Source organism: Anolis carolinensis, chromosome 5, assembly GCF_035594765.1.
Source record: "Anolis carolinensis isolate JA03-04 chromosome 5, rAnoCar3.1.pri, whole genome shotgun sequence".
Classification (NCBI taxonomy): Eukaryota; Metazoa; Chordata; class Lepidosauria; order Squamata; family Dactyloidae; genus Anolis; species Anolis carolinensis.
Window position 1 is genome coordinate 65,725,341 of NC_085845.1, and position 23,855 is coordinate 65,749,195.

The 23,855-nt window shown below is 37.7% G+C and overlaps 1 protein-coding gene across 4 annotated transcripts in view; it reads right to left on the reverse strand.

The window, feature by feature from the left end:
• The window catches only part of dctd (dCMP deaminase), a 122,685-nt gene that overhangs the window by 76,305 nt on the left and 22,525 nt on the right, over positions 1-23,855 (reverse strand). For 3 of the 4 annotated variants that reach the window (XM_008120898.3, XM_008120899.2, XM_003227654.3), the window contains one exon: positions 20,338-21,345. The exons of the other annotated variant lie outside the window; for it this stretch is intronic. In XM_008120898.3, coding sequence (XP_008119105.2) covers positions 21,201-21,345 — 145 coding nt within the window. In that variant the 3' untranslated portion in view covers positions 20,338-21,200. Of the gene's footprint in view, positions 1-20,337; positions 21,346-23,855 lie in introns of those variants that run through there. 4 annotated transcript variants of the gene reach the window in all.

Below are 23,855 nucleotides of genomic sequence, written 5' to 3' on the forward strand. Positions count from 1 at the left end.
CAAATTTACAAGTTATTGTAGTACCCAAATAGGAAACTACGAAGCATCCCTAAATATCAACCACAGGCAAGTGCAGCCCATGGTCGTATGCTCACAAGATCCTTTGGGTGTCAAAAAGTGGGAGAAAATTCCATGTCACTTCCTTTTTTATAAGGACTCTTCTGGACAAAATATGGTCCAAGGAGTCCAGCAATGTGGCGAAAAGCCTCGTGCCCCCTAGAGAAGGTGGCATTTGGGAACATAAAATATATTATTTTCCTTTGATGCAATAAGTAGTGCAGCCTTTCTATTATGTTGCTAATGTGGCCCCCAACACACATGAGTTACCCATTTCTGCCCTACACATAGCAGAATGAACTGTCTGTAGTGTAGAAGAAGGTATATCAGCAGATATTGCTTGGTATATGGTAACAAGTACACCTGCTGAAATTCCCTCTTTTGTGTAGTGTGTGTGTGTGCTTGTTTGAGTTACCCAGCTGAACAGAAGGCAGAATATGAATGTAGTAAGTTTATTCTGTTAAATGTACTGAGGTGACCAACTTGTATATGGACTTCATCCCAGAAAATTATATTAATTCAATGATTAACACTCACAAAGTCTCTAAAGATAGCCAAGGAATTTCTGGTAGCATGGAATAGATCACTGATCAGTGAGAAACGGCTTGTACCACACCAACTGCAATATATTTAAAATGTTGTAATTTCTGTTTTGAGATAATTTTTACTATATTTCTATATTATTATTAGGCATGCCATACTGAAAGATTTGCAGCCAGGAAGGCAGTCTAAATGTTATATTAAAAAAAATCCCCAAAAAATAAAAGCAGCCTCCAGCTTAAGCAATTTTTGAGCACTTTGCAGTAGAATGGAGGTCACTCTGAAAGTAGTTGCCTAAAGTGATATTGGCTACTGTTGCTCGGGCTTTGGGGAAAGCACTTCCAGCATATTACTCACAGCATGACAACTATTTCAGCAAATATTTTTCTTCCAGATTCTTCCTTTGCTCCCTGGCATGTTCTGCACTTCTTCTGGCTTAAAAAGTCACTGTTTGGAAAGTTATGGAACATTTCTTCCTCCCCACTTTTTTTCTTATTCCTTCCTCTTTCCCCCCTTTTTGGGATGGACAATAAATATCATTCAATCCAACAAATGCATACAAATAGCTTCTATTAGAATTTTAATGTACTGTTGGAATGAAAAGAAAAGCTTAATATAAATCTTTTTTTTCTTTATCTTTTTTTTTTTTTGTTAAATAACCAGCACATAAATTCAGATGGGAACACCGCCACCTAGGCTGAGTTCACTGTCTGTTGTCCCTCTCATAAATTAATTGAGGTCTCCTGCTGCTGCAAATGAATAGCACATCCTGGAAAAGATCATATCTGTCAAGATTGCAGATTGGTTTCTCTCCGAGTTTGCAAAAAGTCACAGCATACAATGCCTTCATTATGTCGATGAGAATGGCTTCCCAACTGGAAAGAAATGTGTGTTTTATTCTGTTGGGCCCAAGATTTACAGAAAAAGCAATTTCCCCTCACAGTCAAGCTGCAAACTCCCACCCTTGCGAAAAATGTCATCCCATGGCTTTTCTTCAGTCACCTTTTTACCGACAAATATATATTCTTTCAGCTTCATGTGTACTCAAGAATTGTGACATTTTACGGCCAAGTAAGGTTAATCACAGGTGAGTGCATATACCTGATGGATATTGCAGCTCAGGCGGTATTCTCTGTCTTAGGAGAAATTGAATGATCTGGGCATATGATCTGGTGCTTCGCGCACATCTAAAAAGGTGGGTAGTTAATATTTCAATTCCATCTGGAGAGCCTGGAAATCCACCTCAAAATGTTACAATATGCTAGGACTGTGACCCAAAGAGACAGAGAGGTAAAGAGATACATATTGTGCCCCCAAGTATTATGGGCTGCTTCTTTCTCTCCGACTTTGCATCATCGCAATGCACTTAAAGACAAGCGTAGAACTGTTTCTGGTTCAGTGTTTAATTTACTAGTTTCTGTCACAATCCTGGATGTTATGTGCACTGACCTTGTACTTGGCTACATGAATGCAAATAGGCAGTTTTCTCAGGGCAAAGTGCTCTATTAGCATTCATTAATGGTAATGCTAATGTTACTCCTCGGTACAGCATAAAACTCTTAATGCCAAGTTATTTGCTGAGGAGCAATATAAAAATTGTTACTCCACAGCAGGCCTAAGCCACCTGCTGATCCAAATCAGCAAGGAGATAATGAAGTGTGTATCTCCTTGCTTTTGTTACATAAGAGGCTATTTGAAAATGAATGGCAGTTCCAGCACTGATTTCAGAAGGTGGATTCTTATTTTTTCCAGAGAGGCCTAAAACAAATGAGTTCTTCCTATACTTTGGTCTGCTCTTGCAATGGGTATCTCTTCTGGCACAAAGCCTTGTTTCATCACTATACATTCCTTTCCTATACTTGCCTCAAGGAGATAGGGCGGGTTATAAAGTATTTTTTTTGTGTGTGTGTCATTATAGCTCCAGAATAAGTCATTCAAAAAGTTGGGGGGGGGGGGGTTGCCTTTGGGTTTCTATGGAAATTCTTTGTTGTTTTTTGTTTTTAGCCACTATATATGTAGATGATAGGGAACCGGCCCTGTGCTAAAAAGAATGGAAAGTATAGTCATCAATTCCTTTTTCCATTCTTATGTGAATTGGCGTAGCTATATAAGCAAAATACTACATCTAAGGGCTCTATGTAGACCTCAACTATTCCTTCCAGTAACCAATTTTCTCTAATATACACAACACTAAAATAAAGGGGGAGGGGACAATCCCACCACAACTCCAGAAAACTTTAGGACTGAGAATATTCACTATGTATAGAATCCTGATCTGAGGAATGTTGAGTCAGTTGGAAAACATAAATTAGAATGTCGTGAAATATCCATTAATGTAAACTGGAAATTAGAACTGGCTAGTTAAAAGTCCTCGTAACTTATAGCTAATGTGAGCAACCATGTTGGGATAAAGTGCTGGATCCGGTTTCACTTTCCATAGCCCTGCACTGGACAGGTAATAGGGAATGTTGCTTCTTCTTTGGCAATATCTGAAACTTGGCCAAAATGTGATGTTAAGTAGCTCCACGTGTAACAAGGCCCCACAGAACCCAGAGACTCCAGAGAAATTTTCCACAAGATTCCAGAGATTTTCATAAAAGCAGGAACAGCAAAAAATCTCCAAACTCCCCTTTATCCAGAACCTGCTTCCCTGCCTTATCTGGCCTTGTCTTCATATCAGTGAAAAAAATCAATGTATGTGTTAGTCTGATGCCCCTTTTAGCTTAGTTGCGCCACTCAAAGTCTCCTTGGATTTGGTCAGTGGTAGGATTTTGTAACACTTTTTTTTTTACTGCTGTCTTTTTTCAGTCTTCTTAAATAAAGACATGTTTTTGTTTTACCTAACTTCCTTTTTGGAGTCCTGAGTTAATTATCCATTATTAAATCCTTTAGCCTCAAAGATCCTGTAGAGAGAATGCCTTACAGAGCCTTTCCCCTAAACCAATAAATCCAGGCGTCATTCTTATCACATGCAATGCTTCATTTGCAAAGCCATGTTAACTACTTCCTCTTCCTGTGAAGAAATTATGTTTGCAAAAAGTGAATGAATCCTAAGCTCAAGACTCATCTGACATCTAAAAGTAGGTGAGCAAAGATAATCACTCTTCTTCCCTTTCATAGGGAGAAGAAACAGATCTCTCAGCAAGACTTTTCAGGGTGATTTCATTAGACCTGAGTTAGAGAGTCCTCCTGGCTTCCAGTACAGTATGACCCCATATTCTCTCGGATACTTTTCTAAGCTTAACATGGAAACAGGAAACTGTGGATAATAGTGAACGCTAATGAAATGAATGATTTCCATCAGAGGTTATCAGAGTCATGGTGGAGGATCTAGAAATTTCCTAGAAAGATATCCTCTCTAGAAATTTGGAAGTTTCACTAGTGCAGTGGTTCTCAACCTGGGGTCCCCAGATGTTTTTGGCCTACAACTCCCAGAAGTCCCAGCCAGTTTACCAGCTGTTAGGATTACTGGGAGCTGAAGGCCAAAAACATCTGGGGACCCCAGGTTGAGAACCACTGCATTAGTGCAACTCTATGGTAACGTCTGATAAAAGCATGTCACAAACCACACTGAAAGTCCTAGAACATTCCTGACCATGATATGTTTTGGCAGATGCAGTTAGGTGATACTGTGAACATTGGTTCTGAGAATATAAGGGTGTTACTGTATCCTAGAGGAAGATATTGCTGGATTGTTGTTGGCCTGTCAAACTTTGAAGAGCTTTTCTATTAGGAGGCAAGGGTATTCTACAACATTTTGTTCCTTCTTATGCAAATGCCAAATGTTAATGGCACAGCAACAAAATTAAGAGTTTGACAACAGACAAACACCTTTTGCAGACTGTGAAATGCTACCAACTGGTACTAATTCAAGAAGGATTACTATATGCTGTGATACAGTACTGCATTTTGAACATGTTATATTCAGATAGACTTTCAAATTAATCATTTTAACATCCATTACAAGATATCTATTATGCTATTTGTTATGAATATGCTGAAGCCACTGGGTGGTTTGTGAAGTGGGAAATGTCAGGGATTCAAATTAGCTTGAAATTCCCTGTTGTATAGCAGAAAGGACTCTTCACTCCTGTTAGGAGCCAAATACATTATTGCAGTGAAGTGGTCTCCTCGGGAACAATAACAACATACAGGCACAAAGCTATTCTTTCCAACTGGAAGGATTTTCTTTAAGTTGCAATAATACAAATACTAACACAATATGTACAAACTCTCTCTCCTATTACTCCAACGTTAATACACAAACCTCCTACCCTCATGAAAACCTCATTGGGGTACTACAAACCTGTATGCAATTGCACTCTGCTACCACACCCCAATTACAGTGAACCTGTGGTTAATTCTGAAATACTGATTCTGTTAGCACTTAAAGAAATGCTGAATAATTTACACATTCTGACAAGGAGGTCTACCCCCTTCATTTTAGGGGTGGGTATATTCCCTGTTTGGTCCACAAACTGCCATTGGCTAAAGCCAAACATAAGAACACTATCACCATAACCAACTTCATTGTTGTGTATTAACAGAGTTTACGATCCCCATTCAATACTGTCCATCCCAAGAAACAATACTGTATGGCAGTCATATGATGTAAACTGTACTGTAATGCCAAAGGTAAAGGTAAAGGTTTCGCCTGACGTTAAGTCCAGTCGTGACTGACTTTGGGGGTTGGTGCTCATCTCCATTTCTAAGCCGAAGAGCCGGCGTTGTCCGTAGACACCTCCAAGGTCATGTGGCTGGCATGACTGCATGGAGCGCCGTTACCTTCCCGCTGGAGCGGTACCTATTGATCTACTCACATTGGCATGTTTTTGAACTGCTAGGTTGGCAGGAGCTGGAGCTAACAGCGGCCGCTCCCGCTGCTCCCGGGGTTTGAACCTGGGACCTTTCGGTTTGCAATTTCAGCAGCTCAGCGCTTTAACGCACTTCGCCACCGGGGCTCCTATGATGTAAACTGTACTGTAATGCCAAAGTTGTTGCCAAATATGAATGGTAGAATCCTCTAAAGCTATGTGAATGGCACACTGGAGATAACCAATTTATTTAGACTGCTCACTGTTATTTTAATTGCTTACAAAACACTAACAAGCTCTGATAAGATTCAACCCCAGCTGTGAGGCTTTGCAGCTGCACATCATGATGCGGCATTTTCTCACCATGACTCTGCAGCGCCATGTCAGGAAAGTAATTACAATACCATTTATTTATTTTATTGCAAGCACTAACATTCCCAGTACAATATTTAACAGTCTGAACAGTGCCTCTGTTTTTAAAAACAGAGAATCATGAGTCTGGTGCTTGAGCATCAAATAATCATGACTGGAGATGGGAGAGGGGAGGAATCTATTGTATTCAAGAAAGCTTTTTGGCTGCTAAATCTGAGTCACGTTTTATTGACTTGCAGTTGATTTGTGTTCATATTTCTTTAGTGTTTCATGACTGCTGTTTTTATTTGTTTATATGCATCTTAATTTTATTACATTTGTAAGCCACTGTGAGAACCCCCTGGATTAGCCAGCAGGATATTAAATATTAGAAATAAAAAGTAAATAAATCTGTACTTTCAGTGAATTTAGCACAGCAAAGCAGTTAGTAAATATGCCTAAAAACTGTAAACTAGCACTAACTTGTACATTTATATCTTTTACAACCAATCCTTGACTCTGAAAATATAAGCGTGAAAGAAAAATTGCAGGTTGTTGTATGATTATTTGTTTCTCACAACATAATATGTAATCAGCCTACACAAAAGCAAGAAACGTATACAAGCACTGCCATAAATCATTACCGAAGATGCAGGTCACAAATGTCTTGTTTGATTGTGCAGCAAGAACACATTTAGATAAATCAGTACTGGCTGTATAATTTCCTCATGTCTTGCAGTTCATGTTCTGAAAGATTCAGTGTAATATTCTCCAGCCTCACTGATTAGCAGATGCAATATTGAATATTTGATCTCTGCATGAGATTTTTAAGGATGAAGCTCTGTAGTCCCAGGAACAGGTGCTAGGGATCATAGGAGGAGGCAGATTTCTTTCCCCAAGGTATGTGATGACATCTCAAAGGAAGTGAAATCCAAAATCCGATTCCTTCTCCTGACTTTTCCAACAGCCACTGGGAGGTTTCCAACCAGAAACAGGAAATGCCAATATAAGATACAGCGAAAGAAGGGACATGTATGGCATATGTTGTGAGCCACTTGAATCCCTTTGGGGATAGGGGGCGGGATATCAAGTTTATTATTAAAGTTTATATGTCAACATACATGTATTTCAAAAGTATGATCCTACTGTAAAATTTACAGTTATATCATAAAAGATCATGTTATATTTTGTTACATTAAAATCATAATGTATCTTATTTATGCCTTTGTTACTAGGAAAGAATTACAAGTAAATAGGAATTGCCTTCATACCATGATGGCGTTACCATCACACATTATTGTTGGAATCTTTTCAGGTCTTTGAAAGCTTCACAATGTTGATAAATGCTATTACGTTTGATAGCAGTTATCAGTTATGGAGACCCAATGAATAAGAGACCATCAAGGGTCTCAATTATCATCTACCTCCATCAGGACTTGACCTAGCCTATCCACCTGTAATGTGGTCTTCCTCTTTTCCTACTGCCTTCTATTTTATGAAGCATTATTGTCTTCTCTAGTGTCATGTCTTCTCGTGATATTGGCAAAGTACACAAGTCTTGGATTCTTGATCTGCTCCATTTATTTCTCTTCTTGCTAGTCCAGGGGATCAGCAGAAATAAGTTGTTCTCCCCATCACCTTTTTTTTACAATCCAGCTTTCACAATCATACATAGAAACAGGAAATATGATGGCATGGACAAACCTGGCTTTAGCATTCAGTGATATATCTTGAGACTTAAGGATCTTGTTTAGTTCCTTCATAGCTGGCCTTCTCATTTCTTGATTGTAGCCTCCATTATGATTAATGACTGAGTGAAGGTATGGAAAATCTTGAACTCTTTCAATGTCTTAATCATTTGTTTTTAAATTATGTAAATCTTCTGTAGTACTTTTTTCTTAATCTTTAACTATAATCCAGTTTTTTCACTTTCTTCCTTGACTTTCTAAAGGAATTGTTTAGTCTTTATTATTTTCTGCTAGTAGTATCTGTATGTCTTAAATTGTTGATCTCTTTTTCTCTAATTTTCACATTCTTGCCCTATGAGTCCAATCCTGATTTGTTTATGGTATGTTTAACATACTGATAAGATGATAGAATACACCTTGTCTAACCTCCTTGAGAATTGGAATTTCTCTATATTCAGTCCTAACAGTAGTCTCTTGTGCTGAGTAGTTTAGCATCAAAACTATCAAATGTGGCACATCCAAATTTTTACAAATAATACATTTCACAATCAACGAGTTTGCTATAATCTATAATGCACAGGCTGATTTCATTTGGAAATTCTTTGGTGTGCTCCACTATCTGTGTTTGCAATATGACCCTTAGTGCCCTTTACTTTCCTGAACTCAGCATGGACATTTGGCATTTCTCACTCCATCTATGGTAAAAATCTTGTAGAACTTGGATCATTATTTTGCTTGCACAGGAGAAGAATGCAATAGTTCTGTTGTTACTGCAATCCCTGGTATCCCTTCTTTGGGATTAGAATTTATATCATTTAATCTGTGGGTCATTGTTTTGTTTTTCCATATTTGTTGACTGACTTTAGTTAGAACTAGTGTAGATTCTGTCACTATACTTTGAAGCAGCTCTATTGGTATGCCATCTATTCCTGATTTAATTCTCCAAAGTACTTTGCACACAGCCTCCTCTTCACTTTCTACAATTGTAGGTTCATCTTCAAACGGTTATTCCTTGAATGAATGAATTAGCATTAAATAAACAAATTATGCAGGCATTCAAGGTAAAGGACAAGGTAAAGGTAAACAGATTCTTTACTTTTTGCTGGTGTGAGATTCTTCCACTACCTTGTATTTTCCTGCGAAGAATATGCAAGAAATGCCTTATAACCTATCCTTGCAAATAATGCACACAGTACTTTGGTTAAATGTATAGGTTGCTGGTATGTGCTGAAGTAGAACAGTTCAAGAGGGAAGAGCAAAAGCACTTGTGGAGGTTCATCAGTCTGAAACACCATGTTCTATCTCCTTGTCATAATAGCCAGATGTTTTGGAATTAGAGACCAGCAGAAGCTGACCAAAGAAGGCAATGTATCAATCAAGCACTATCTTGGGATACAAAAGGCTATGGCACATCTATCCTAGCTATGGCACATCTATTCTGTTTCCTGAGTTTGAGTAGCATATTATCTGTCTTCACAGGGAACTGGATGTGAGAATTTTGCTAGGAGAAAATGACATTCTGGAGTTTAGTGTGTTGGGATTGACACAACTCTAGGTGTCAAGAAATACATCTTTTTATTCTGGTTCTATGAGCTTAAGGTAAGCAATCAAAATAATAGTTCTGGTAAGGCCAAGCCTTCATAGAAGTAGCTTAGGCTTGCATTCTGTTAACTATAAAGTAAGTACTGATGTTGTGATGGAGTCTTTGAGTAGTGCTACTACTAGGAGTACTAGAAGGGAAAGAAAGACTACTCATGAGCAAGACTCCGATGAGGAGCGACAAAGGAAGCGGATCCGGGAAATACTTATGGAGCCTACTGACGATGACTCATTTGAGGGCTTTGAGGGGGATGATGGGGTTGAGAATCAGAAGGCTGGGATGACAAGTTCAGAAGATGAGGTAATGGACTGGACTAAGGTGCGGGAGATCCAGGACATCTGTAGAGAACCCACAATTAGCGGCATGTTTGAGGGTTGGCACAGTGGGGATCCAGCTGAATCTTGGGGAGTTATGGTTTGGATAAAAGATGAAAGGAGTGGAGGATTCGGCAAGGGGCTTCAACTGAAAGGAGGTCTGGTGGGGCGTTGTCTGATTCCAGTTCTGAGGAGGAATTGTGAATAAAAGTGGGGTTGGGAAATGGGGTCCCTTTGCAGTCAGCAAGGTGTTTATGGCTATTTGTGTGTCCTTGAGGGCTGTTTGGGAAGATGTGTTTGGGAAGACTGCTGTGGACGTAAATTTAATCCAGATTATTCTTGGCTACGGGGGTTGGAACTGTGAGGGTTTTCTCTGGACTGTTTTGTGTTGATCTTGTGCATTAGCTGCCATGCTAGATTCTACACCTTGGCTCTGTGTATGGCCTGGACTGGATTCTCGTGTTTGCTGCCTTCTCCTGCTTTGACCTGGACTGGATATTGTGTTTGACTGACTTTGCCAGACGCTTTCGGCCCCCTGCTGTTCGTCTCTTCTTGCCTGCTGGCATCCTGCTGTGAATTGGAGTGCTTTTTCTGTTGTTCTGCAGTTTGGAGTTTGATCCGGATTATACTCCGGGTTAATCCGGGTTATTTTCCAGGGTTTGGGGTTTTGCTTTAAGTGTGGGAAATACCGAGCTTCACTGAAGATTAAGTGTTTTGAGCCTTTTTTGAGTTTGTTTTTGGGCTCTTTTGTGTGAACTAATAAACTCTACTTTTACTAAAGAGGGGTCTGTCTTGCAACAACTGAAATAATGAAGACTATATGATATTATTTTTAAAAATAAGAACATGTCAATATTTTAGAGGAATTTTAAATCTATGAATTATCTGTCTGAAAAACCTTGGAACATAAAGTTTGGGAGATTATAGCAGAACATAAAATCAACAAATCCACCAAATTGTATTTCAGTTTAGTCCAACCAATGGCTACCAATAATAAGTTGGATGTTGCTTCATCAGAAGGCTGATTTCATTCAGTCCACAAATACTTCTTACAATTGCTAATTGATACTAGGTTTTATCATTGGTTTTGACTGTAGGCTTTGATTGTAGACAACTATTTGTACCATAGTCATCTCACAAGGGACATTTCAATACTAAGAATTTTGCTATTGTGGCCAAAGTAGGAATTTGTCATCTGAAAACAAAAGCTGTTAATCACCACTGCTTCAGTGCAGTACTATGCTGTTTGCAATCAACAACAAAAGTAGGGGCAAGAGACAGATAAACTGGACAGAGAGCACATTGGGGAAAACAAATCTTCCAGCTCTTGTCTGAGTAGATATAAGCTGAAATGTTGTTCAGTAGGAAGCAGTGCTTTAAACATTAAAATATGCTGGCAGAAGGTTGAGACACACACGTTGCAGCTGCCTGTGGCAATTCAGTTACTAAGAAGCAAACATCTCACATGGGCAGTGGCTTCACATGAGGTAGCACTAGCTCAGAGAACTCAATCTTTTAGTCCATTATAATACTTTGCTGAGCCGGCAACAGGATTTTCTCCTCTTTGCTGGTAGATAATGAGTTCCCATGCTAGTCCAGGAGGTGCTGTAGAAGATTCAGACAACTACTGACATTTCATTATTTGTTAATCATTGGTGCAACCTAGTAGCTTAATGGCAAGTCTTGACACTTGTATGATTAGACCTGCAAGACTTAGAGGACTCCAACAAGTGAGATCTTCAACAAAATACTGTATTGTAGAGTGTACCAGGCAGTCAGGCTTCTTTCATGGAACTTCATTCTATTTCCTTTCCAACTACTGAAAAAGAAGTTGTCGGCAAGCCATGGTAGGCATTTGTTTTTATCAGATATACTCTATTAACAGGTAAAGAAAGTGATGCCAACAGTCCATCTGTAGACTCCATAGAATGTGAGGCATTCCAAAATCCAAAATTAGAAATTTAAAACACTTCAGGTCCCAAGCATTATGGATGAGACCTATCCAACCTGTATTCTGTATTACAATGACTTTTGTTTGAATGTTCTTTCCAAAACTGTCTGGTTGGCATACGTTCTTCACAGTTTTGTTTTCTCCCCAGGTGCATTCATTTATCTTGCATAAATAGATGTTCTTTTTTAAATAGAAAGAAAAGACTATTTTATGCCCATTATGCAGATGTTTTTGTTTTTGAAGCCCATTAGTCTTAATTTAAGAATTAAAGCAGCTGTTTATTTTAATAAATTCTTTGCTGACTACAATTCAAAATTTGCTTCACGGGTCAATCCTACGGCAATCAACATTATGGCCACAAATCAACACTGTGAGCCCACAGTACTCAGTGGGCTAAAATATGGGTAAATCTGTGTGTGGCCCTTACCTTTAATTACTTAATTTTTTACTGTTCATCCAATGTGGGAGTGGTTCTCCAGGGTTCCATACACAATTATTTCCTAGCTTTCTTGGATGCTGTCACATCTAATTATTACACAGGGACCACCTTGCTTAGTTTCTGAAATTCAACAGGATCTTAGGTATTGTGGATAGTTCAATGGGACATGACAGCAACAATAAACCACAACATACATCTTTCTGTTTGCAAGACTGAAAGCTCTTATACCTTACAACCTAAACCTCTGTAACATAATAATAATAATAATAATAATAATAATAATAATAATAATAATAATAATAATAATAATAATAATAATATTTCTTACCACCTCTCCTCCTTGTGGCTCAAGGAGGGTTACAACATTGCTAAAAACACATAATCATCTAAAAAAATCTATAAAATACACATATTAAAACATATTTCTACAAAATACGTATCGAAATACACCAAACAAAGATTAAACTCAGCATGCACACAAAAAGAGGCTTAGGGCATCTTTTGGGGGTTTTTTTAGTGTCTAATTTTAATCAAGCTTTCTTAAGAATGCAGTACCAATTTCAGTCACTATGTGGTAGACTTTTTAAACCAACTCTTACATTGATACCAGTGGTTCTTAATCTTTTATTTTGCAGGATCCCCTTTAAATATATTTTGTTGCAACAAAGCACCAAAGTGTAACTCAAGATTTGATACATTAAAGTACATTAAAAGTTTAGTTCAAATTCTTCATCAAGGATCTTCTAATTTGGAGAAGGGGAAAATTATATTGTGTATTTTGGTTTTTGCATGCTATCTTGATCTATTTTGCAATCGTATTGTAGTTTTGAGCTTTGTCGTATCTTATTCCCTGTGTGTGTGTGAGTATGAAACCAAATGGTAGATCAACATTGTAACATGGAAAAAGTTTAATAAGCTGCAAAAACTTTGTTTTTGTGGGACACTCTACAGCACATTTTGCTAGTTTTTCAATGAATATCTTATAGAGTCTTGACCAATTCAACATGATTTGTGGCCGCAAAAACGAAGTTTCTGGAGTATAGCAACTACTTTCAAAGTACATACTGCACAATTAAACAGGAAACACCTTCAAACCAAGAACAGAAAATGTTTCAAATTTTGTGTTATTTATACTTATTTTACTGTAAAGTGCCGTGTACCTTCAATGGCGCTATTAAATAGTAATAAGTAAATGCACATACTCCCTATTATATTTTTATGGGAATGATTCCATACAAATTCATGATAATAATAACAATGTCAAACACTAAACCATGGTCTAACATTACTTAATTTTAATTTATTAGTTAATTGGGCTTGTGCTGCTTTAGCTCTGCTATATCCAGATTAACTGAAACCTTTTTCTGAGTTCTGATTCTACATTTCTGAAATTGTTTCTGTAATTTTTAAGATAAACATGAACATCTAATGATATTTCACACAATTATGTTATTATGAAAGGCACCAATAATTTCATAGCCCTCTTCAACAGTTCCAGAAAATCTGCTTGTAAGTGAGCCCAGAAATTTGGAAGGAATTGTTCCCTGAACTGCAATTTCAGAGCACCATCCATGGATATTTCTATGAGCTTGTCTTCCTCTGCTGCTCTGAGCCTCTCGTTCATAAACGTTAACTGAAAATGGATCTCTAATCCAGTTTTTGCTTGCATTAGACACAGAAAACATTTATGAAGACAATGTTGTGAATCTTTCAAATGAATAGTAAGTGATGAGAAGTTTGGAAATGTCTCTTAGTTCTGGTTTGATTGGCAATGCTGTCACCATTTCAGTATTTTCACTGTTGCTTCGATCTTGTCTCCAACTTGAAAAACAGTAACTTTTTCTCCTTGAACACTGAAGTTGAGCATATTTAAATGAATAAAAATATCTGACAGATATGCTAATTTTATGAACCAGGAAAAATCTTTCAAACAATTGCTTGGGTGAAATTGCTGCTCCATGAAGAATAATGTTATATTGTCTCTCAATTAGACAAAGGTTTACCTTATGATTGCCAACAAATTTCACTGTATACCAAAAGTTGAAACATGTTCACTCTCTGTATCTTTGCAAAGATGTTCAAAAAGTCTTACATTCAGTAATTTACTTTTTATAAAATTGGTATTTTTGACTGATTCATTTAAGGTTTGTTTTGGTTTTTCTGGTATCTTCTAAGCAACTAGAGCTTTCCTAGCATTGAAACTAGCAATGGTATCAGGTCACTGAATAGTATGAGCTCCTTATTCCATGCAACAATTCTAATACAGTGTGTCCTCACTTTCCGCGGGGGTTAGGTTCCAGGCCTGCCCGCGAAAAGTGAAAAACCGCAAAGTAGCGGCACTCTATTTATTTCAATGAATATAGCCCCCTTCTCTCCCTCCCTCCCTCTTTTCCCCTTTTAATGTACTGTACTGTATTTCTTGTTCCTAAGGCGATGAGGCGCAGGCAGGGCCTACTGGCGCTGCCTGCAGGTGGCTGAGGAGTAAGCACGGGCCGGGTCATGTGCCTCAAACTGAGTCCTTTTGTGCCTGTGAGGGGAGGGCGGGCCGGATGGGAAAATCCGCGAAATAGCGAATCCGCGGAACCCGAATTGCGAATTAGCGAGGGAGCACTGTAAACGTTTCATATTGCTCATGTCTCATCTGTGATCATTCCAATGCAATTCAACCAATCCATGTTAAAAATTCAGTTAAGCTGTTAAACACTTCTGCAATTGTAGTGTGTATCAACAAGAGGGTGAACTGACAGGAAGCCTGATGCAGCCATGTGAAGAGGCTGCCTAGGTCATCCTGACATGAAGAGAGGCCATGCTGGAGAGAAGGGGGAGGACGGGAAGGAACTGGGGAATGTTACATAGATAAGTGCGTCTGGCAGTGTTTTGTGAATCAAAAGTGTAGACTTTGAGAATGCAAAACCGAGGGGAGTGGGGATTAGTTTCTAGATATATACTAGGGGCAGTAGAGAGGATAGTTAGAACTGATTTTCTTGAACGCTGTCAAGAAGGAAATAAAGACTTTGTTTCCACTGATCTTCATTGTGAGCACATCTTAATTCCAAAAGCTTCCAGGTTCTCACATGAACAGTAAGTCTCTGAAAATATTTATCTCATGTTCATATCTAATATACACTAAAGTTTGTTTTGTTATATCTATGGTTTCACATAATTATAGAGAATAGGGAAAACATGTGGATTCGTTTTAATGAGTATTCCTGACAGTGTCATTTGACAAAGATATTAAGGAAAAATCCTTGGAAGGTTTCTCATTAATCAATGCAGATACCATGATTTGTACAGCAGGTAGTAAAAATTCTGCCGGTATTGAATGCAGTTTTCTGGGTTTCTTAAGCTGAGAAACTTCTGATTGCATTTTCATTCTTACAACCATTTGCTGCCTTTTAAAAACCATTTCCTTACTTTTTCAACAACCTTGCTCCCTTCTTTTGGAAAAAAAAGATGTTCTTTGTCAAATATTTGTTTTGCATCAAGATGTCTTTTTAATGTTGTGTTTCACGGACCTATTAGACCAGTGGTTCTCAACTTGTGGGTCCCCAGGTGTTTTGGCTTACAACTCCCAGAAATCCCAGCCAGTTTACCAGCTGTTAGGCTTTCTGGGAGTTGAAGGCCAAAACCTCTGGGGACCCACAGGTTGAGAACCACTGTATTGGACCATATATCGTACTGTAACACACACTGTAGTAGTTGTATGTCTTCTACTCGTGGAACCAGTCGACGATATTCCTTGCTATGGTGGTGGCACTTTGTAAGATGGTTAGATGAAGCTTCAGTTTGCTTTGAACAGGACACACCCTCACCAACATCATCAGTGTTTTTACATTTCAAATTCTGCTGGCTATCCATGCAAAGGTGTATTTTTGTATCTGCTAGCAGAGGACTAAGGACTTTTCCTCGCTTCTTAACAATACCAGCCTGGATACTGCCAACATGATTCAATTTGCGTGATCTCTTTTATATAAATGTTTAAAGTAATTCCTACACATGCTATTCAGCAGGGTGTGCTAGAATCTTTTGAAAATTGCCTGTAGGATCCCTTGACTTTTAAACTCCTAACATTTCTACAAGTCTTTGCAGATGCCCTTTGAGGATATTGTGGCTCCTTGTGAGTCCATGGACCACAGGTTAAGAATTGCCATATTGAATTGATCTACAGGATTTCTTCCTCCTCACTATTGTAGGGCAGACCTCTCGCAAATTGTGGGTGAGAAACTAAGGGTGCACCATAGTAGGGAGTTTCTTGAGATCCAATCCACTAGCCACTGAATGGGAGGCAGCCTGCCTGCCAGCCAGCGCTCCACTGTGTCTTATTTATTACATCCTACTTATTATTGTATATTTTTTACTGTAAGCCTGAAGGCAAATTAGCATTTAGTAAGCGACTCTGAGAGCCTTTGTGGCTGAAAGACTGGGTATAAATACTTTAAATAACAATAACTGCAAGTGCTTGTGGTTTCACTCAGATAGGGGAAGCAGAATATCTTTGCATGAAAGCTTTGGGGGTATCCGTTCAACTCATGAAAAGCTAGGAACTTAAGTAGTACATAAATAAGGTTAGAAAGTTACCAGTTAAAACCATGCTATTTGTTCATGCTTATAGTAGCTGCTTGATCTAAAGAAATCAGAAGATTCTAGATTAAGCAGCTATAGAGGTGACTGAAAAGATAGCAAACCTAATAGAAAAATGTGCCTGGAAAGGTTGCATCTGCTCATGGTAGACTAATCTTAAATGCATAATGGCAGGAATGATATATAAAAGTAACAAAATATACAATCAATTAGGCATTTATTGTAATTGTGTAATTATTTTACAATTTTGACATTCTTTTTATTAACTTAAAGAGTATCATCGTGCTGCATACTCACTTCTATTCTCCTTTTCTTCAGTACCTTATAACTATCTTTCAAGCAAATGTAAACATTATTTCCCATACTAATTGAGAACTTTCTTATCAAGCCTCCTTCCAAGAGACAAAAAAAATCAGTCTTGCTTTACTGAGCACGGCTCCTGGCTTCTTTTCATATAAAGACATCTCAGTTCCCTCCTCTACTGCAGCTATCAAGCGTTTTTTTTCCAAATCAAAACAGACAACCCATACAGGTAGACATGGTTCTGCAGCGCTTACTACTCACATCTCAATATGCCCAGCTAACGTATCTGTAGTCCTTGATGGAACAACCAGTGAATGAAGAAAAAGAAGGTGTCAGCCTGACATGTGTACAAGAATGCAGCTCAAAGACCATTTCTCTAGAGACAATGATAACTCAGGAAAGGCCTCGTAAATAAGGCTGCTGTTCCTTTCAAAAGTCAGAAGGGTAAACTGCATTTCTAAAATGATCTAGCTTTGAACAAAAGATTTATTAAAGAAATATTGCCTTGCCACTGGGCCTGGAAAAAAGTGCAAAGAAATGTTCACCCACACACCCTGGCTTCTCCCTTTCTTCTTCTACCTGCATTCTTGATAATGTAAGGAGCGACAGGAAAGCCTAGGGTTAAGAAGGGAAAGGAAGATGCTTACAATGTAGAGCGATGATCTGAAAAATGGAAGTTCCTACATAAAGCTTTGCCATACAAATATTATGGTTTTTGAAAGGAAGTATGTCAAATTAGCCAGAATGTTAGTATTCTACATTATGTTCCAGGAGTCAATCAAGTGCTGGGGATAACAGTCTGAATGTTATAGAGAGAATTGGGCAAATAGTACAAGGGGAGACTTTAAATAAGGAGCAAGAGGGAATGATCCATGGCCTTAGATGGCTCTAATGCACAGAGCTGAACTAATGCAGTTGAACTCTTAACACAGCAAAACAAATCTGATATAGCAATGCATCCACACTGTAAGCCAGTGGAGTTTGATACCATCTGAACTGTCATAGCTCAATGCTATGGAATCCTGGGAGTTGTAGTTTTACATTGTAAAGAAAGTGTTGCTGATGCCTCACCAAGCCACAACTGCGATTCCTCAGCATTGAGCCATGGTAGTTAAAAGTAGTATCAAACTACATTAATTCGAGTGTGAATGCACCCTAGAATGTCTAGAGCTGTGTTGCCACCACTCACTCTGGGACATTTAGAAATGGCAGATTAGGCACTGGCAGATTAGAAAGGTTCCTAATCTGCCAGTGCCTAATCTGCCATTTCTAAATGTCCCAGAGTGGTTGGCTCCAAGGAAGATTCTTTCAATGATGGTCTAAAATTTGCTTAAGAGTTGCTGGAACATAGCCTTCTTTCAAATAAGCAGTTAGAACTGCCACCATCCAGTTTGCTAGATCTCCTTTGGCAGCTTTAGCCAGGTTGGAGATGGGTCTAATTGACAAATTTTTGACTTCATGTGTATAAGCAACTTGTCCACATCATCATGCTGTACAGCCTGAAACTCGTTAATCAAAACCAGACAAATGTGCACCTCAGTTACCTTCGCCAGAGTTTAAAATATTTAGCAAATTCCGAGGGCTCCTCTTCAGTAGTCTAGGAGGTAATGCCCCTTTAACTACCAGAAATAATTGCAGTGAACAAAAATTAGCTGATGTTATAGAGGTAGTAAGAATATTTTTTGCTCTTCACTTCTGCTAAGTAGGTTCTAAAATGCTCAACTGGATTCATCCTGAATCTTTGTCCACCATCACTCTTGCCATGTATCGGAACACTTCATTGCCCTGAGTTCCTCGGAAAACTAAGGAGCCCATGCTCTGTACACAAGTAAAGGACACTGCATTAATTGCCTGGGCCATTCTTCCTATTCCACAGATCAACCAGGGCATTAACAGGACAACTAATTCTAGGAGCTGGAAAGTCTCCCACAGCATTCAGGATTGAAGAACAGATGAGCCACAATAAGCAAATATGCCATTTCAAAGAGTGATGACTTCAGATATTGTTCTATATAAACACAAAATAAACTTATATCACATTATTATGAAATAAAATGGCAAAGTATGTATGATATTGATCTTGAAGAGAAATGAAGATTGTGAAAATATATGGTACAGCCCTTTTATTGTAAGAGAAGCAAAATAATAGTAGGTTGTAACTTCCATTGGTATTTTAAATTGAATATTTGTTTTCTAGCCCTTTTTAATGGTCCAAAAATATTTTGCACAATTCCAGAAAGTGATACCTGGCATTGGTCCTTCCAGTGGTGTTATACAACTCTGGAGATATAAGTAAGATTGGCAGACCATTACTGTGGAATGGATTCAGAATTGGACTTGGGAGCTCTTCTAGTTCTACTTTTAGAGTAACAATGTTAGCTTACTAAGCTTTAACACCAAGTCAATTTTCAGAAAACAGATTTGGAGCTGGCATTTCCAGACCACAAAGACTGTCTTTCTAATTTATAGATTAATTTACTATAGTGATTTATAGAGGTACTCACAGTCACATACATATACTTCAACTTTTCCACAATTTGTTTTGTTAAAGCCAAGGGAAAAAACACAGCTTTAATTAGTAGCATTGCTACTTCTTGTGCACAAGATACCCAACAATGCAAAGTTACAAAATATTTTTACCGTGGCACAGTTAACAAACTGTTACAACCATGAGGTGACCATTGTTTCAGAGTCAATTGCAGAGGCATAAAATTATCCCTTGTAACTGGATAGGCTTGATGTCTGGACATTCTCCAATACTTGCTTCCATTTGTCTTAGACCATTCTGCGTGACTCATCTTCATCTTGGCTGATCTTGAACAAATAGCAGACAGCTGGCTTCTCTGGTATATCATTCCTTGATTAGGAAAGGTTGTTTATCTAATTGTTATAAAAGGGCCAGAAGTGGCATGCCTATTGTTTTTTTCTAAAAGTTGTTCCTGTTTCTTGGGAACTATAGCCTATTTTTCTGATTTTGGCAAACATGGTTTGGGAAGGTTTTCTCTCAGCTGTTCTGAGGACATCAGGTGGACCACTTCAAAATGTTTCAGCAAACTTTACATTCAAAATTAACAATACACACATGCGAAATGAAGAAACTTGGTCAGGTAAGACTTGCGTAAGTGAATAAAAACATTTTGAGATCACCTGAAAGTTTCTTCCGAAATGCATCCCAGGATTATTATTTTTTTCAACAGATCTTCCATTTTGGTGTCTGAACTTATTCCATGTTTTCAAGCTGCTTTAGGGCTGAAAGTGTTTTGATCACCTGATTGATGATCTTTATAATGATCATGACTATAATGATTCTCCTTTGATTTCTTGTGTCCCTTGAAATGATCTCAATACTCTTCTAGATGAATTATACTATTTTACAGTGAGTTTATTCTGACTATATCAAGGTATTGCAGGAGTGAATGGGAATCTGCTATTCTTGTCGACAGAAACTCACCATCTACATATTATTGCAAATACATTCAAGCATCTTCAGGGTGCTGATAATTCTCAGCTTTATCTCTTCTGTAAGAGTCTAGCCTGTTTTGACAGACTATTAAAACTGGTATTTTTAAGAAGGCATTTAACTTCCAAGTGTATATTTTAGTTTGGTTTTTATTATTCTACCTGCTGTTAAGCTAATCTGCTGATCTGAAGTAGCAAAGTGATAAACGCAGCATCCTGAATTTAATTTTAACATATATATTGCTGTAAGATGGGTTTATTTCTATGTACTTCTCGATGTTTAACATATGACATATACAATGGTGAATTCTTCTCTAAGGCATAGTAACAAGCCAAAATGATCCTAAACAAAATTCATTTTACAGGAATACACAGGTGCTTCTTATACCCCATTTGTTATTTATATGCTACAAAAATGCAGATATTAGACAGATAAGAATAAGTGGATGATGAGTTTCAAAAACAGAAATATACAGCCTGCCTGTAAAATGGAGATGTATTCATGAAACAAATTTTGCAACAGAGTTCAAATACATCCACATGCAGAAACTCCGTAGACAACACAGTGAAACCCTCACAAACACAAGGACCTCAACCCCATTTTATGATGGTCGGAAATTGTTCTGCATTCCCAGAACACAAGCCAAATCCAGTACACGTTAATGCTTTTTTATTGCAAAAACAGATTTCTATAACCTATCAAAAATTAAAGTTAAAAGAATCACATCAGAATATCAGCCAGATATGATTTAGGACCCCAGAAGAAGAAAGCCATAAACTGTTATTGGATTTATAATAGAAAACTCTCTATCTTTGTCATACTTGCATTCTGGCATTGGCAAATGGCCAAGACAGTAAAAGCAGAATAAATATAATAATCTCAAAACAGAATGGCTCATGTACGGCTAGACCATTCTTGATTTTAAGGGAATATGCTTCAGTTAACCCTGAACCATTCCTGCAGAGATTTCTGTGAATATTTGATAGCTCTTCCAAGTAGCCCAAAACACTATCCACAGGTAAGCATTTTATTACATTTCTCTTATTCCACTGTGGATCCTTGGCTAATGCAATCTGAATGGCACTGCGGAAATATCACTGCATCAGGAACTATCTAGCACAGGAGTTTTCAAAGTGAATTCTGAGGAGTTCTCTTCTCTCCACTGTTTCTTTCTTTCTTTCTTTCTTTCTTTCTTTCTTTCTTTCTTTCTTTCCTTCTTTCCTTCTTTCCTTCTTTCTTTTGTCATTCTGAAAAGAAATATTGTATATCAAGTGTATATGCCCAACCCAAAAGTGGTGTGATGTAGCAGTACAGCTAGGTTATAGCTGCAGCAATGCAACCAGAGAAAAGTAACACCAGTCATCCCACATGAAGTCCAGTGATTCGCTGGAGTTCTGGACGGCTAATAGCAGCAATTACAAATATACCTCGGTCAATTAAGCCAATACATTTCTGGGCTTTGCATCTTTAACAGAAACTTTGATAGCAGAGGTAGAAAAAAACAATATAGGTTCCTAAGCCACAAAAAGAGCAGTCCAACGTGTTTTAATGCACTTTCTTTCAAAACGACGTGCACATGTTAAATGAAGTATGGTCAGGTGGGCCTTGCATACATGAAAAAAAGCAAAACTTATTGCTATATTTTTTTCAACATGCCAGGATAGCTGGCAGGGCAGGGCATTTTTCCCTGTTTCAGTTTTATTCTTCATGCATGCTAAGTTATTCTGGAGATGGCAGTTTGCTTTGTTATATAAACACACACAACTACAGTAAATTCCCACTTTTTTCCATGTCAAACCCGTGAATGTGGGGGTCAACTGTATTATTTCTTTTGGTTGTGGAGTGACCCTGAAACTTTACAAACAAACAAACACAACAGACAATAACAAGTTACTGACGAAAGAGGGATGAAGCACTTGAATCAATTCTGGTTTTGTACATGCTCTATTCTTTAAACATACAAGTCCTGCTAACATCTGTGTTATCTTCTGGTTTTGATTACTCACATCTGACAGGGGAGGAATAAAATGGCAACAAATATATTGCCTTAGTCCTATAAGGATTCAGGTGATCTGCCCCTCCATTTATACATTTTTGAAGATCAACCAGAAGTGACAGTATGCAATTCAATTTCTTATTTCATATGTCTCTCCTTTGAACACAGCAATTCTGCTCAGCAGTTTGGCCCTTCATGTTACTTATTAGTCATGACAGCCACTAACACTCCCCTTAGATTTAGTGTCATTATGCCTCAATTATCAAGTAATGCCTTATAGCATGACTCCGTCTGTCTGAAATATTTCAGTCCACAGACACCCAATTTAAACCACACTCTTATTAATAAGAACAGTGAAGTGTTAAACCTGTATCTGGACAGTACAATTCTAGTTATCTTCCAGATATGCAACATTAAGGAAAAGCTGTTGCAATCAGACATTTAATTCCTACAAGCCTTGACTAACCATATACTTTATTAAAGTTTCTACTAGTACTTGATGCAGTAGTCATTGTCTGAACAATGTAATTCTCAGAAAGTCAGAGAGACAATCCATTATCATGCTTCTAAAAACTCCTATTTATTAACAGAGCTATTATCCAAAGTAATTGGTGCAAATGTAAGTTTGCATCTAAAAATGCAAAGATTAAAGGCAGAAGAGAAACTACATTAGTCAACTGACTACATTGATTTAAGGAAACTGTGGCCTTGACAATCATGCTGTTTTATTCCCATATTCTCTTGACTTAGAAAGTAAAACCCAAATTGTTTACCCTAACAAGTTAGCCATCTATAGACTTTTTTTAAGATAATGAAATTTTCATACTGACTTACTCCAACTTGCACAATAGACTGGTGGAACTTCTGGGTGTATACAGTATTGCATCATTTGAAGCTTAAATATAGAGACCCGACCCCTGCCACCGCATAGCATATTTGCATTTTACCATTTCGTTTTATTTTAAGCCACACAGATTCCTTTTCTGAAACTACTTCTATATTGGGTTTTTACAAGTACAAATACACATAAGACAACTTCATATATAAATCATGAGCAGATTTAAGGGCTGAAATGATAGATTTTGATATAATTATAGTAGGAAAAAGTGGCTGAAAAAGTTAAGAGGTGGAGCACAAAAAGATTATATAAGATCATGTGTGACGGCCACTATAACGCGATGTTCTTTCAAAAGCAAAATAATTTTTTATCATTGTATATTCCGTAATTGTATTACAAATAGAAAACTTTTCATATAATTGTAGAAAAGGCAGCTCTCTAGAGCCAACTACACAATGTAATATAATAATAATGAGTCAACTTCAACCAAGCTGGATTTTAATAAGACTTCAGAGTGGTAGGAAGCCGAATTACATGTCCTAATATATAAAATAATCTCAAAACACAAAATAAAATGTCACAAAAGCATCACAATATTTTTTAAAAATACAAAAATACAAACACCTTTGGGATGAGAACTATTTTCTGAATACACACAATAAGGTCCATAATAATATTTAACTTTTCCCCCAAATTCAAAATGAACAGTTTCTGTAATGTATGGCATAAGTCCAGTTTTTAACAACTAAAAGCAAGCTAAAATCCTAATTATGACATTTGGCATGAACAACCTCGGCAGAGACTGAAACTCCCCGATTTCCCTTAAAGAAAAAGAAGTGATTACATTTCCTTAGAGGCTGGTTCCAGCACTGTAATATGCTGGATTGTCTAGCACAAATTTAGACCAATGAATGAGTTTCCTC